The sequence below is a fragment of the Sardina pilchardus genome, chromosome 11 (assembly GCF_963854185.1).
Source record: "Sardina pilchardus chromosome 11, fSarPil1.1, whole genome shotgun sequence".
Lineage (NCBI taxonomy): Eukaryota > Metazoa > Chordata > Actinopteri > Clupeiformes > Clupeidae > Sardina > Sardina pilchardus.
The window spans coordinates 12,143,208-12,159,353 of record NC_085004.1 but is presented as its reverse complement, the minus strand read 5'-3'; the positions used below and the strand labels follow the sequence as shown (position 1 = coordinate 12,159,353).

Here is a 16,146-nt window from a genome sequence, read left to right as displayed (position 1 = left end):
CCACATGCCGGGGCCGCTGCGGTTGGACGCATGATGACTTTTGACTCTTTTTGGAGAGTGTCTCATTTCCCTGCTGCTCGTATTCTGCGCTTTCATGTGGTCGCCGTTCACTTTGTCCGTCAAGACCGCCCATTCGCTCACTTACACTCTCACTCACTTATTCCCACACACTCTGTCCTCTCCTTCTCTCTGTCCCTCTCTCCATCTCTGTCCTTCCTCTCCTTCTCTCTGTCCCTCTCTCCATCTCTGTCCTTTCTCTCCTCTCTGTCCCTCTCTCCATCTCTGTCCTCGACTTCTCTCCTTCTCTCTCCATATCTGTCCCTGTCATACTCTGTCTCTCCTCTTCTCTTAATTTTTTAAATGCTATCCCTCCCTCATTCTTTTCTGTCTCTCTCTCTCTCCCTCTCCTTCTCCTTCTCTCCCATTCCTTCTATCTTCCTCTCCTTCTCTGTCTCTTCCATTCCTTCTCTCTGTCTCTTCCATTCCTTCTCTCTCCCACTCCTTCCCCCCCCCCCCTCCTCCTGTGTGACTGTAGCTAGTCTGTGTGTCCGTGCATGGAGATGTAATCAGTGGGGAGAGACAGGCTTGGGGTCTGGATTTACTGCCGGCCCGTTGGCCGCTGGACGAGGGGGAGGCAGGTGGCCCTCTGGCCAGGCCGCCTCCGCTAAGCGCCGCTCAAGTGGGTTTCGCAACGGCGCAGAGGAGAGGCCGTTAAGAGCGGTCACTCCAGGCCAACTGGGGCCCGCTGCTCAAGGGGGAGGTTCCTCTCGAGTGGAACACTCAAGGGACTGTAAGGAGCGCTGGCTGACCGTGTGGGGCTGGACGAGAGAAGGGGATGGGAGGAGGGACAGAAGAGAGAGAGGAGAGAGAGAGAGAGAGAGAGAAGAGAGAGATGAGAGGAAAGACAAGAGAGGAGAGAGAGGAGAGGAGAGACAAAGGAGAGTGATGAGAGGAAAGACAAGAGAGGAGAGAGAGGAGACAAAAGAGGAAGGAGAGGAGAAGAAGGAGTAGGAGATGAAAGAGATGAGAAAGTGAAGGAAGCGACGTGAAGAAAGAGAGAGGAGGAGAGAGAGAGGAAGAGGAGAGGAGAGGAAAGTGCTCCCTGAGACGTGACTCGGCTGGAGAGTGGGGCGGCTGCCGAGTGTTGCGTAAGCAGGAAGGAATGCAGGAGACTCTGTTTGGCACCAGCCTCCGTCCCTATGAGGGACATGTGTGTGTGTGTGTGTGTGTGTGTGTGTGTGTGTGTGTGTGTGTGTGTGTGTGTGTGTGTGTGTCTGTGTGTGTGTGTGTGTGTGTGTGTGTGTGTGTGTGTGTGTGTGTGTGTGTGTCTCTGTGTGTGTGTGTGTGTGTGTGTGAGTGTGTGTGAGAGGGATAGGGGTCAGCTCCAGGCAGTTCTGTGTCCCCTAGAGCCCTGTGCCCCCAGACTAAGGAGTCTCCTTAGTGGAGAGCAGTGGGAGGAGTAGGTGACACCCACCCACACACACACACACACACACACACACACACACACAGAGAATTCCTGGAATTCTCTGCAGAGCACTCATACGGACTCTTAAGCATTTGTGCACATTTTTGGCTGCAGTGCATTGGCTCTGTGTGCCCTTCTCTGGTGCAAGGCCAGGGCTCGGTCTCAGCAGTGGGGAGGAAGGCGAGTGGACCAGGGCCTTCTCTGGAAGTGGTGCTTGTTCAGCTCCCCATGCGTGTGCTCTTGAGCCTGGTTCAGCCTCGATCAGCTTTGGCGCTTGTGTTTCACGTGTTTCACATGTTTCACGTCACACACCTGATACACACGTGTTTCACATGTTTCACGTCACACACCTGATACACACTTACCATGCACTTCCTTCCTCTACCTCCTTCCTCTCCACTTCCTTCTCTTCTCTCCTCTACTTCCTCTTGTACCACTTCTCATCTGAACACTTTGACTAGTACTTCATCTATAGGCACCCCTATCCTCTACAGTACATTCCTGTGTATTAGCTGCATTGGGTATAAGCTGCAGAACAGTGCTTTAAGCAAGTTAAAAGAAACAAAACCATATCAATACCATTATTAACTGTCCTCGTGTATCATCCTCATAGCTGAAGACATTTTTCAAAGTCAATGTATAAGCCGCGGCTAAAAGTAGGGAAATTACGGCAGTACTAGTATTCACAGATGCAGTGGTAATTCCTATTTATAGTCTCCTCTGCATTGTAATGTTGTTCTATGCAGCTTAAACGTTAAAAATTCTTAAATGCTACAGTAATAGCTTAAATGCTAAAATGCTTAACGTAAATGTTAATCTATTGGCCTCTGACAGTTACAGTATGCTGTAAGTTGCTTTGGATAAACTCTAGAACCCAGGTATTCTTAAGAATGTTCATTTTCCAACATTCCGGTTCTCTGGCCTGTGGTATGAACTGGACTCTCCTCCTGTCCTATGTTGCAGGCGTCAGACGGTGACCAGCACCCCCTGTTGGATCGAGCTGCACCTCAACGGGCCGCTGCAGTGGCTGGACAAAGTGCTCACTCAGATGGGCTCCCCCAGCATACGCTGCTCCAGTGTCTCATAAGACAACACACACACACACACACACACACACACACACACACACACCACAGATACACACACTCACACACACACACAGATACTCATACAGACAACAACAAGCACAGGCGCACGTCATAAACTCACACACGCCCAAACACACACACACACACACACATACACCACAGATACTCACAGGCACACAGGCACACACACACCACAAACACCAAACACTCACATATAAATACAGTCTGTTTACAAGCACTCGCGTAAATAACACACCCACTATCTCCCACACATGCACATCCACTTGTGCGCACACACTCTTCAGACTGACAGGAAACATACAGACCAAAACTAAACTGTCAAACCAAGAACGCGACTGGAAGAGGCTGTTGGAGAGAGCAACCTCCCACCCCCTTCACCCCCCCCCCCCCCCCCCCCCCCACACACTCCTTCCTGAGCCAGTCTCAGGAGCACTTGTATTCTGACGTGTTCGATGTGCAACCGGGAAGCATATCGCAAATAATGTTTTTTTATTTGTGTTGTTTTTCCAGACATTGTCCGTTTTTAAATACGATGAATTGTTTTGGCAGGTGGTGCCAAAATGCGTATACACATGTGAACTACGTGATTTGTTTATACAAGCAATAAGGTTTTCAAAAAAGTAAGATGATTTTTTTTAGCTGCGCATACATAATTTGGTGTAGTAGTGGTGCTAGTTAGTGAGGATTTTAAGAGTGTTGAAACAGTTTTTTTGTACAGTACTACGTTTCATAAATTATTTTTTGTATAATTTGTTGTGATTTCAATTGCCCCAGTGTTGTGAATTAATTTCTTTTTAAGTCTTGAGTGTCTTGTAAAGACATTTTACTCTACTCTCCTAAGCAGTATAGAAAAATAGATGCATCAATTTCCTTTTCCTACATAATTGTGTATTCTGTGGTGTGTGTGTGTGTGTGTGTGTGTGTGTGTGTGTGTGTGTGTGTGTGTGTGTGTGTGTGTGTGTGTGTGTGTGTTTATGTGTGTGTGTGTGTGTGTGTGTGTGTGTGTGTGTGTGTCTGTGTGTGTCTGTGTGTGTGTGTGTGTGTGTGTGTGTGTGTGTGTGTGTGTGTGTGTGTGTGGTCATGTCTTTGTGTCTATAACCTGCAAGGCATGTTGTCCTTCCCCATGTTTAGGTAGCCACAGTCTAGCACCACACAGTAGGCCAAGCGTCACGCCTCTTCTCTGCATGCAGTGCTAGTGTCACTCTCTGACTGTTGGAAGGGGAGCCTGTGTTGAGACGCCGAATCAGAAGTGAAAGCTCTCTGAAGTGCAGGAACAGGTGTGGCGCCGTCTGTCAGGGTTTCTGTCACGTGTGATGCTCGGGCCATGGGACGTGTCTCCGGGTCTGACTCATAACTGCCGCTTTTTGACAGTTTGTTTTTTTCTGAGGGGGAGAGATGTGCCAAGCTTGTGTCCACTCATATCAAACGGGACAGCGTCTGCTCTCTGTGATCTGACCACGATGCTGTCCATCTGGTGTTTGCTTGCGTTTGTTGTTCAGATCTTGCCCATTCTGTGGTGGTTGAGACTCCGTTTGACTGCCGTTGTATTGCTTGCATTGTGTCTTAATGGAGATGTTTAGTTGCCCAAAGTGATTTGACATCAGTACATTGAAAGATCTTGTCCGAAGAAGTTTCCGACATTGCTCTCAGATTGAACTTTTTATATCTACAAAATCATTAGCAGTCGAGCCACTAAGTATTGCCTCTCTTCAGTCCTATGATCAGCTTCACAGGAGGTGGATTAGCAAAGGATCTGCCTAGTATAGATGACATAGTGTACATATTTATATATTCCTTCTATATATTTATAGCATCAAAACTGCATGTGAGCAGCCTTTGCTCTGAGTATGTCATGTACACATACTGTACACACACCTCCCCCTTATGCCAGTACAGTACACATGTGGGGAGGGGAGTGTTGCTCAGTGTTTTACGAGGGAGAGAAGATGTTGCTTACTTCATTGATAAGTGATAGACGGAAGTGCTTGCTTTGCCTCAATCTCCTTTTTAGCACTAATACTTCCTACATTTTGCAAAATGTCCTCATTAGACTTGCAGAGAAACTCCAGATCACACTGTCTGCCACAGTTTGCTCACTGCCTGTTCTGTTAGAAGGAAATTGCGCGCACCAGAGAAAGGCAGTCTTGTGCCTCTCCATGCAAAGTCCTGCAATCTCAGCAGCTGCCGTTTATGTGTAGTGAGTATGCCGTGAACCAAGTTTAGCCCTTGTTCAGAGTTCTGTTGTCAAAACATCGTTTCCTCTCAGGGCCATCGTGGGTTTTTAATCTCGTCTCGATTCAAACTAGACGTGCTCTGTACATACATACATATACAGAAACAGTAATGCATGCTTATTTTCTGAGATTTTTTCACTTTTTTTTAATCTAGAGTCTATTTTGCTACCAAATATTTTTGTAGGAGTGGGAATGTTTTATAGCAACGTACTGCATTATTGATCGCCCCATGCCCGTACAGGGGAGCACAGATAAGCCAAGAGCTGACAGCTTTGGGGATAAGGGATTTCTCTATGTTTCTCAATGTTTTTTTTCTGTACGTTTATTGTAACAGAGGGGGAGAGTTTGGTTAGATGTGTCTGAAATAAAAGGGAATGCTTGTCATAGTAGGCTGTGTACATATTTAAACCGAGACCAGTTTTGTGTTCAGTCGGTGGTTTCCTTTTTTAAATTCTTTTGAGGAGCAGTCGCGCTCTCCTCTGAGTCTGTCTTTGTATTTCTTTGGAGGAAGGACGGGGAGAAAAAAAGCCCCTCAAACACTTCAGAGGGATCCGAGAAACCAGTGCTGTGAACTTCCCCTCCTTTTTTTAAACCTTCGGTAAACACGGCGGGGTAAACCCGATATTTGGGTTTGTCGAGGATGGCACACAAGGTCCACTTCACCCGCCCCGCGGTCCGCCTGGCCTGTGTGGGCCAAGGGCAGTGCCGTCTCCGACGCTGGCACAGACACAATGGCGGGGCTCATTAGTCAGCGGTGCATGGACACACACACACACACACACACACACACACACACACACACACACACACACAGAGCACTTACAGTGGTACACTTGGTGTTCCTCGCACTTCCGATGGCACGCATGGTCCACCATATTTAAGTTGGAGAATGATCGGTTTCTGAAAATGAACAAAGTATGTCTGTGACTCACGTGGAGAACTTGAATCTGTAGTTTCCCCCCAAACACACATTATATACAGTATATAATCTATATATAGAAATTGTGTTATATCTGAAGTGACATAAACTGATGTTTTTGTCGAATCAGTGGATTCACTTAAAAGCTGAATATTGAAAACTTTATTACATTTTTGTAAACGATTTTGTTAAGTCAATTATGGATTGGCTGATATTTGTTTCAGGTTTTCTTATGTACTTAGTTTTGTACAAGTTGTGCTTGGAGTTTGTTAGGTGTTTGTAAAAAGATATATCATTTATTATTGCTTCCACAATTGTAGTTAAACTGATTCAATGAATTGTGTTTTGGCTCTTACTTGTTTAATAAAAAAAATGTGTATCTCAAAGGATTGTTAAGTTCTTTTCTTGGAGCCATTCCACAACAAAATACTATGTAAGTGTCTTAATAGGCTCCAGAAGATGAAATGATGTAAATATGAAGTCTGTTGTTCAGTAGGCCTAGCCCTCCCCTTTCACAGAGCTGCCAGGCCCCTGACGAAAGTTAGCTCTCGCAGGCACTGCAGCTGAAACAGGAAACTGCTGAGTTTCAGCTCTGTTCACACAACGCAGTCTTCCAAGCAGTCGTGCTCTGAGCACGCTCTCTCAAAGCCGGCCGATTCCCGCTCGTGCAAGCAGCTACCTGCTGTCACACTTGCGATTGTGATCAGCAATCTGCTCGTCTTCCCTTTCACTAGCTGACAGACAGTATAGTAATTACTAGGCTGAAACCGGCGAGGAGTCGCTCCGCTTACTGTTAGTGTTTACTCCACTGCTAGGTTACGGGGTAACCCGAGCCGACCGACCGGCGTGTTCACAGCCACTGCCTTTGCCCCGATATGAAGGCTGCCATTGTTGCTACAGCCTGCGGGGCGAGGAGGGCCTGTGAGCTGTCATCGTGTAAGGAAAGCGTGTTGCCTACAGGCGAAGCATCTGTGTCCAGGATGTGTTCTGAACTCACTAACATCTGAAATGTCTGGAAGAGATGCTTTCATGTCAAGCCACCAGATAAGTATGGTGGTGACAATGGCATATTGTTACACTTAGAGCCGCCTTAACATTAGTGAAGGTGATTTCCCTCTAGGAATGTCCAGATTGACTTGTCTTGTGCATGTTATCCTCAGGAGGACACAGACAGCTGTCAGTTTTTGAAGGGGAAGTATTATTTGTGTTGCATTTAATGAATTCTCTGCTTCACTAAATCTGTTGCTTGTGAAATGCAAGAGTCTTAGCCGGGGAGTTTAAAAACAATGAAATGCTTGGGTTTGGCACCAGGGCTGGAAAGAAAGTGCTTATAAAGCTTTGAATTTGTAATATTTAGCGCCCTCCACTGGTAGAGTAGGAGAATGACCACCCAGTGATGTCATCCTTCACTGTATGTCAAACTGCTGACTCGAAAAAGCAAATAACTTCTCCCAGACACAAGACTGACAAATGAGTCTACATATGTTGGAACAGTTGACTTTGGGGGTTTCTTGAGAGAACACTAAAGAATTAATCCACGTCCGAGAAGAGACACAGACATGAATGACTTGGTTGTTTGGGAGTCTGTGGTTGTTTTATATAAAGTCTACCCCATTGTGTAGGCCAGACTGCCTTTCTGCAAAACATGTGTAATGTGTAGCTGAGGTTATCACCATTAAATCTACCTAGTTACATAAATGCATGGCCTTTTTAGGATTATGTGACATGTCTGTACTTGCTTACAGTAAATCACACCATACTCCTAAGACTATTTACAGCGTCAAACTGTGAAAATATAATGACATCTCTTGCCTCTGTGCTTGAACACAAAGGCCTAGGGCAGCTGTAAAACCACTCCTTACCTAAAAAGATACAGATGTTTGTCTATCCATAACATTATTAACATGATTATAACAGTATTGTAATTGTAATGTATGGCCTGTCATTAACGAATTGAAGTAAAATGTAGTCTGGTTTTCACCACATGAAGGTCAATCTTTTAAGATTGAACATTAGTCTGGGGTGGCTGCGCTTTGTTTCTACTGAGTATGGCCATTTCTACTACTACTATTATCTGCGACTGTAACTGTGTGTTCACACCGCGGGCGACTTGAGCTTCCAAAGATTCCGGAAGTCATTCATTTTCAATGGAAGCCGGCTTCTCTCAGCTGCCAGCAGCGACCAATCTGTCGGCGTCGCGTTTTGGGCGTCTTGAGCGACTAGAGAAAGTTGAAAGTGGTTTAACTTTATGATAATGAGCTATGACGCGGTTCAGCGACCAAACGACTTTCAACGAACATAGAATGCTACTACGTCAGAGCGGCCAGGAGCGGCCAAAGCTTCCCAGCTTCCCATGGCGTCCTTTACAGGGCGTCCTGGGCGATTTTGGAAGCTCAAGTCGCTCTTGGTCTGAACACACAGTAAAGGAACAACTGAGCAGTTTCAAGTAATGTGTGATCAAGTTGAATGATTTTTCCCCCATTACTGCAGGGACTTCACAGATGATGGATGGGTTTTCAACATCAAATAATTTTACTCACAGGGGTCTATGCAGTCCTTGGTGAGAGAATCCCCATCTCCAGTTCGACTACTCTGTGTCTCTCCTGGAAGGGCCACAGACTTGATGGCAAGTGTTTGTCAGAAGCTCAGCAGAAAGTGACAAGCGAAGTTTTGGAGAACAGATGACCACTCACTGTGCGTCATCTCAACCCAAGCACGCTGAGCATGAAGGTCACCCCAGCTCAGCTATGGCGGCGAGAAAACATTTGTTGGTAAACAAATTAATCTTCCCAAAAGGTCGCCATTTGTCTCCCAGCATTCCCCTCGCTCTCCGCTCCGCTGTTCCTCCTGTACGGGGTGGCGTGTGGCGGGGGGGGGGGGGTGGGGGGGGCGACGCCGCTGATGCTGGCACGGTGCGGTGCGATGAGGGATGTTGCCGTGGCTGTCACCGCCTGCGTCGGGCGGTCTGGGCACCGGCTGCCGGGCCTGCGGAGCCCACAGATTGCGGCGTCTCAGCACTCCTTCAAAAAAAAGCAGAGCGCACCTGATTGCTCCGCCACGGGCCAGTGCCTTACAGCTGTCTCCGGACAGAAGCGGGTACCTGGCCCTGCATGCCAATAAGATGCCCGCGCGTCTCCAACTGGCGCCTACTGGCCCGCTGCCCGGGCCCGACGCGTCCTCCTCCAAGCGAGCCTTCCGCCCGTGCCAGCCAGCACTCCTCCGCGGCTGCTTTCTCTGCGCCGGAAGGAGATTCGTAAACATTCCGCGTTCGCACTCCGCTAGGTCGCACAGGATGTGAACACCTGGCGAGGAGCGCACAGCGTCCACAGGACCAGCTTTATGAGCTCGCCAGAGCTGGCACGCCAACAGAGAACACAGACGCGCGCAAACTACGTGCCCGCAACAACACCACACACCCAAATCTCTGCTGCTATACTCTTTCCCAACATCAGACACTTATGTTCAGTTTTGAAAGATTTACACTTATCAAAAACATTTATTCCCCCCAGCATAATCATTTAACGACCAAGTAAGGGCCGTATTTATTTGCCAGTTGTGCAATTTGTGTGTAAAACTTAACAAAAAGCACTAAATGATGCAGGGAAATATATAGTAATCACATCCCACGAGCATGTGTTCCCCTCATTCGGCTACACTTCACGTGAAACAAGTGAAAAAGCAATTTTTACTGACGTCCACAAGCTGCCAGCTCCCTGATTAATAGACGGCCATGTCGCTGCCTAATGGAAGGTGGCTGTTTGGGAGAGGGAGGAGGGGTGGGGAGGAATCCGTCCCGTGACCCAGAACTAATAGCATTCTAGTAGAGCGAGCCGTTGAAGGGAGCGGATGCCATTGTTTATCATGGTGCTTGGTGTTGACAGGCCTGGACACGACTCGGGCCAGTGGGGCAACACTCGCACGGCTCTCTCAGCCTGCAGCGGTCCAGCTCACCTCCTCACTCACACAAACACAGCGGCTGACCAAAAGAGCTCCTCTATGGCCATCAGGTGCACTAGAGAGGGCGTTGTGTGCTGCTGTGTACAAAAGCTTTCTGAAATCTCAGGCATTGCTCCTTCTAAGTGGCATCGCTCCTGACAATGTTATATAATGAACCCTGACCCTCTGATCAGAGGCAGTTTTGAGCAAAGATTCTAGAGCAGTTCTTTAATTCTTTGGTTTTCAGTATCAGAGGCAGTGTTCAGCGGTATGTATTCAGTATAACTATCTGTAAAATGATGTGATTTGTAATGCAGTGGCACGTCTGGTCTTTCAACAGCCAAGGAAGACACATGTAACTCCTTTGTTAGTCACTCTTCATTGGCTTCCTATGGCAGCCAGAGCTAAATTGAAGTGGGAGTCTTGGCAACTCCAGTAATGGGCAGTATGGAGGGTTTTATTCCCTACTAATGGAAGTGGGGTGAGTGCTGGCTGTCAACCGTCAACATATGGGCTCCTCACAAACTTTTTTTTGAAAACATCTTTAATTCCATAATCTAGCTGTATGTCCCCTCTCCCTCTTGCGTTCATCTGATGACCATCTGCAATGTCGGCTCTCTCATCAACATTAAGAGGTCACAGTCTAGACTCTTATTCTGTGATTCCTCATAGATGGAATGATATCTAATGCTCTTCATTATAGCGATAGTTTTGGGGTCGTCAAAAAACATCTACGGACTTGTGCATGTGATATGTTAGCCTTGCTTTGAACTAATTCATTTTCCTCACTCATTGACTTCGCCTCACTTACATTCATACATAGTGTTTCATACAAAAGAGCTGCTTTAGCATTAGCCACATCCTCAGCAAGATATACATAAGAAAGAATCTCTCTATTATTCATCTCTCCCTCTCTCTCTCTCTCTCTCTCTCTCTCTCTCTGCGTTCGTGGCAGGTTTGCTGAAGGGAACAGACTGATAGCAGCTGGGTTATTACGAGGCTTTCAGGCGCTTGTTCTCCTGTCATGTCATGTTGTCCCATGTCTGCTTCCACCAGATGTTTCACGTTGCTCCGAATGCATAATTGTATTAAACTGGAAGAAATGAGCCCTTTGGATATATTTGTCTGTTTATGATAAATATGACAGTGTGCTTGATTTGATAGTATTTTTCCCCAGACGTGGACATGTTTATCCTCCTGTTTCTCCAGACCACATGATGAGGCCTGCTTTGTTAGGACAGCGGGGGACAGCCAGAGTGTGGATTAATACAATGCAAACCCAAGGGCCAGGGCCATAGAGGTCCTGTAGACTCCACATACAGTACGCTCCCCTCTCGCCTCTCTCTGGGTTTCCAATACCCACAGTCAGCTCAGTGCTCACCTACACTCATCCATCATCTTCTCTCTGACAGCTCAAGACTCCTATGGACTCTCTCTCTCTAGCTCTTCCTCTCTTTCTCTCTCTCTTTATCTCCTCTCTCTCTATCAAGCATACTCTCTCTCTCTACCCCCCTTTTCTCTCTCTCTCTCTTTATCTCCCTCCCTCTCTCTCTCTATCAAGCATACTCTCTCTCTTTACCCCCCCCCCCTTTTCTCCCTCTCTCTCTTTCTCTCTCACTCCCTCTCTCCCTCAGTGATGTCAGGTGTCCTCGTGTGCCTTTGGGATTGGCCAGATGAAACCGGCTCCCTGGGTGGTCCTCTGCTCCTCCTCTCCGCTCCACCGGCAGGTGTGGACTCTATACGCGGTGCCGGAGGTCACCTGAGCTGATGGGGGTGATGGGGCTGCGCACGCGTGTGTGAGTGTCCCAGCGGGGGGCTGCGTCTTCAGGAGGAGACGAGAGGGCAGCAGGGGACCGATCGGTCCAGACGAAGACGTGCGGCGGAGCTTTCGGCGGGGTTTTTCGTCGTGGCGATACCGTGCATGCGTCGGGCCTGCTGCTTCTTTTTGCTCCAGCGGCTCCTCGTCGTGACGAGCGGGTGGGTGCGGGCGGTGGCGGGTGCGTCCTCGCTCGTCCACGCTCAGATGGCAGCGGGTGGGCACAGAGCCCTGCGGGCAGAGTGGAGACGGTGGCATCAGCGCTATCAGCAGCTGGAGAGCTACTCAGGGGGGCAGAGCTGGGCACAGCCCGCCAGCTGATACACACGTGTGCACACACACACACACACACACACACACAGACATGCGTGCGCGCGCGCACACACATACACACACAGTCCTACAGATAATGCAGCCGTGCACACACACACACACACACACACACACACACACACACACACACACACTCAGTCCTACAGATGATGCAGACATATGCACACACACAGAGAGACACGCGAACACACAGTCCTACAGACGATGCGGACGTGTGCACACACGCACACACACACACACACACCATCTTGAGTTGCTCTCCCGAAGAGTATAATGGGCTCAAACTCATCCTTACCTCCCACACACATGCACGCGCACACGCACATTTGGTGGGTAAGAGCAAACATGCACAAAATGCATAAAGTATTTGCAGAATCTTTTTTGCATTTTGTTGTTATGATGTCTATTATTGCAAGTGTCAGGTTCATGCTGTCTGTACAGGTATTTGCTGGTGTCTACTGACGATCAGATTCCTTTAGCTGGCGGTTCTATATAGCATCAGTGCCTTTCCTGATGCAAAAAGACTCTCAGTAAAAGCTATTCACTCCCAGTCCAATGGCATCATATCAGCCTGTCAGCTTCAACTGTCAACTAGTCAAGTAGCATCATCCTTCCTATAGTATACTGTACTGTATGTCCCTGATATCATTCTCTCCATCAGCTCTGTCTTTGACCTCTCCATGTATAGAAGTCTGTTCCTGTGTGTTTGCAAGTGTGTGGACATGTTTGTGTTTGTATAGCCTTGAGCTTTTGAATGCCGTAATGTAATTAAACGCCATAATCTACTGCTGGCGGTGTCATCAAGTTGCTGTCTTGATTGGATTAATTGAGGGAGAGATGTCTCTCAGACAACAGAACTGATTTAATTAATACAATCTGTGCTCGCTCGCTGCATTTCTCTTAACAGCGATGCGAAGGGAAGGACACCTCAGCAGTCTTTTCTCCACTTTTTTTTTTTACCCCCCTTCCGCGTGACTTGATGAATGCATCTGCCTTGCTGTCGCTGATCAATGTTCGCCTTGATTTCCGGCATCTGGCAACCAACTGGAAACACATCAGGTCCTCCAGCAGGACTATTATCGCTCACCCGTCATTAGGTATCTCCGCGCAGCACACCGCCTGCAGGTCTATCACACGCCTCCATTACCCGGCCGCTGCCACCGCCGCCGCCACCGACAAAACGCATTCCCGCTCCTCCGCCCGCCCGCCCCGCCCGAGCTCAGGGACGCTCCGCTTGTCCTGTTCAAATTGGTCTCGGCAGGGGAATGTTCTCCCGGTGATGGGAGTCGTAATACCGACAGAGTGGAGTCCCCTCCGCTTGAAACGCCATTTAATTTGAGGATTAAGCAAATAAAAAGCTATTATCGCTGGCTTGCCGCAGACGCAGAGCCATTGCGATTTGGCGTAATTCCCCCTCATTTACAGGAAATGAACTATAAAAGATTGGGATGGTAGAGTTGGGTTTTTATGTTTATATGCGTCTCCTTTCCCTACCTTATGAGTGTTTTGAATGATTCCCCCCTTCCTCTCTCTCTCTCTCTTTTTCTCTCTCCCTCTCTTTTCATGTTGCACAGGGCTTCAATCACGCATCAACCTCTCATCAAGAGAAAGATCCAACTGGAAAGTACCCTGCACCAGTTTTAATCGAATGTGCAGTCAAAATAATTAGCTACTATGTCTGAAATTATTTAGATCTAATTACAAGCAGATGGGCCCTGTATTTGCACTGAGGGCGTCTGAGCAAAAGCAATGGTGAGTGCACAGGAATAATTAAGAAGTTCAGAAGTGCAGTTTTTTCCCTTCGTCTTCTGTGGGTGAATAATCAACACCCTGATGTTAATTAGCACACTTTTAATTATTTAATTACACTTACGCTTTTAAAGCAGCACGTCATTCCGGTGGTTTTCAGGTCCTGTCCACACATTCTTTATCTTCATATAAGACTCTTTGTTCGAGAGCCTTCATTGTGTGTCGCCGGTGTGAAACAGCAGCGCTGTGAAGCCTGTGGAGACTGAGGAGAAAGCCTAAGGTCACCCAAGGTCACCGCTGACATCCCGCTGAGTTAATCAGGTGAGGCCGAGTATCGGACTGAAGTCTCTTGTCTCGATTTCCTTTACAGGATTAAAACTCTTCAGAGGTCACCTCAGAACTCAGTGGCGGTTTGAAACCGAAGCTTCAGGTGTCTGGATAATGTTAGCTGAATTTTCACGACCGCTCCCAAAACTTCTAATTGGGTGCAGTATTAATTTGGACTGCTTTACTTAAGTAGGACCGATCCTCAGGGCTGGAGTTGTCTTGGAAGTGTAGAGATACACACTCAAGTCTGATGTTCTCTGCCACTAGCAGCAATTAATATCCTGATGGCCAGAGGTTTGTATTTACATTTATTCATTCAGCAGACAGGGTTTTTATCCAATTTGACTTACAAAATGAGGAATAACATTCAAGCTTCATTGCAAAAGAGACCTTAGGTAACAATAAATACTAACACAATAGATATCGTTACCAGAGGGTGAAGAGTGCAGAGGCTTAAGTATTAGTTAAAGTGTAGTCGAACAAGTGCTCGGAGGAGGAGGGTGAGTGCGGCAGTGCCAGTGACATTCCTCGAAGGAGCGCAGCGGCTGAAGGGTAACATAAGCCTTGATGAGGGCATTTAGTTAAGTGAGAGCAGACCCAGCAATCACATTAGCAACTTGAAGTTGATGCAGGTGGCTAAGGGTAGCCAGTGGAGCTCAGTGACCAGCGGAGTAATGGGTGCCCTTTTTGGCTGATTGAAAACCAGACGAGCCGCTGCATTCTGGACCATCTGTAACAGTTTCACTGAGGCCTGTTAGGAAGGCTTAGTCGAAACTGGAGATAACCATGATCTGTACTGAAAGCTGGGAGGCGTATAGGCTTAGGTAAGGTCTGATATTTCTTTTAATAAATAGTGCAAAGCGACGCAACCAGGTGACAAAAGCAACAAGGTCAGCTGGTCATCAATCATGACATCCAAGTCTCATGCTGTTTGTGTTGATGTTGAAGTTGTGCTGTATAGTTTGTTCATCTAGGAAGAGCAGCAGTCTGGTCTTTGAAAGGCTCAGTTAGAGGTGATGTTCCTTTACAGCATCCATGTGGATATGTTAGAGAGACAATCCAACAGCCATGCAGAGACGGAGGCAGGAAAGAGAGACAGAGTTGGGTATCACATGCGTACAAGTGATGTGAGAAGCCATGCGTGTGAATAATCGGGCCCACTGGGGTGGTGTTCACAAGAGAAGGAGCACCAAGGTGTGGGGCCCCCCTGTGGTGAGGTGGGAAGATGCAGATGTTTGTCCTCACCAAGACACTTTGGGTGCCTCTCATTCATCTTTTATACATCCTCCCTTCCTTCCTCAGTCCTCGTCCTCACTGATCTACATAAAGAATGATGGGGCGGCAACAATGGGATAGTCTATCCAGTGTTAGTTATAGATCAGTGGGAACGAGCCTGGAGGACCGAGCATAAAGGATCGAGGAGAGATGTTGAGAGGCACCCATAGAATGATCACACAACGAAGTAGAATTCAAGCCAAGAGTGTGATTTTCCTGTGATGCCTCTATATTTATGAAGTATTGGATAGTAGGATGCAATTGTTGACCGTGATGAGTAGAGCAAGATGAGTGCAGAGGACTGATGTGACTGAAGTGTACTGATAACATGTAACTTAGCACAGTCAAAGAAATACCTGTCATCAATCTCACAGTAAGTCTATCTGTAATGCTTTCATCCTGGCCTAGGGTGGCTGTCCTTCTGATGAAGAGATTACATCACATTTAGCAGACACTTTTTTCATCCAAAGTGACTTACATCTGTCAACTATTTTACAAAGGTTTACATTGTCCCCGGAGCAACTTTGGGGTTAAGTGCCCACCGCCTTGACCAAGGCACTTATGGGTGGAAGCCGGGAATTGAACTGACAACTTTCAGGCTGGACACTAACCCAGCTCCTTAACCACTACACTACCACTCCATGATGTGCCACCATCCAGCAGGCTCTGTACTGGGGGAGGGATATCAGCCATGCAGTTCCCCTTGTGTACTGTGCTGCTGGTCATGGTGGCCAGAGCCAGCCCCCCCCCCCACACACACACACACACATATACAGTACACATATACACATACACACATACACACACACACACACACACACACACACACACACACACACACACACACACACACACACACACACACACACACACAGCCCTGCTGCCTGGCAGGCGGTGCTCTGGGAGAGGCAGCACCTGCCACAGCAGTCTGTCTGCTCACTCTGGAACTCACATGCATACAAATCAACACACACACACAC

The 16,146-nt window shown here is 47.6% G+C and overlaps 1 protein-coding gene across 1 annotated transcript in view; it reads left to right on the top strand.

Annotated features, from left to right (window-relative positions):
* Positions 1-6,116, top strand: part of smad3a (SMAD family member 3a) — a 25,477-nt gene extending 19,361 nt beyond the window's left edge. The window contains exon 9 of the mRNA XM_062548984.1: positions 2,432-6,116. Coding sequence (XP_062404968.1) covers positions 2,432-2,555 — 124 coding nt within the window. The 3' untranslated portion in view covers positions 2,556-6,116. The remainder of the gene's footprint in view (positions 1-2,431) is intronic.
* Positions 6,117-16,146: the final 10,030 nt, after the last annotated feature.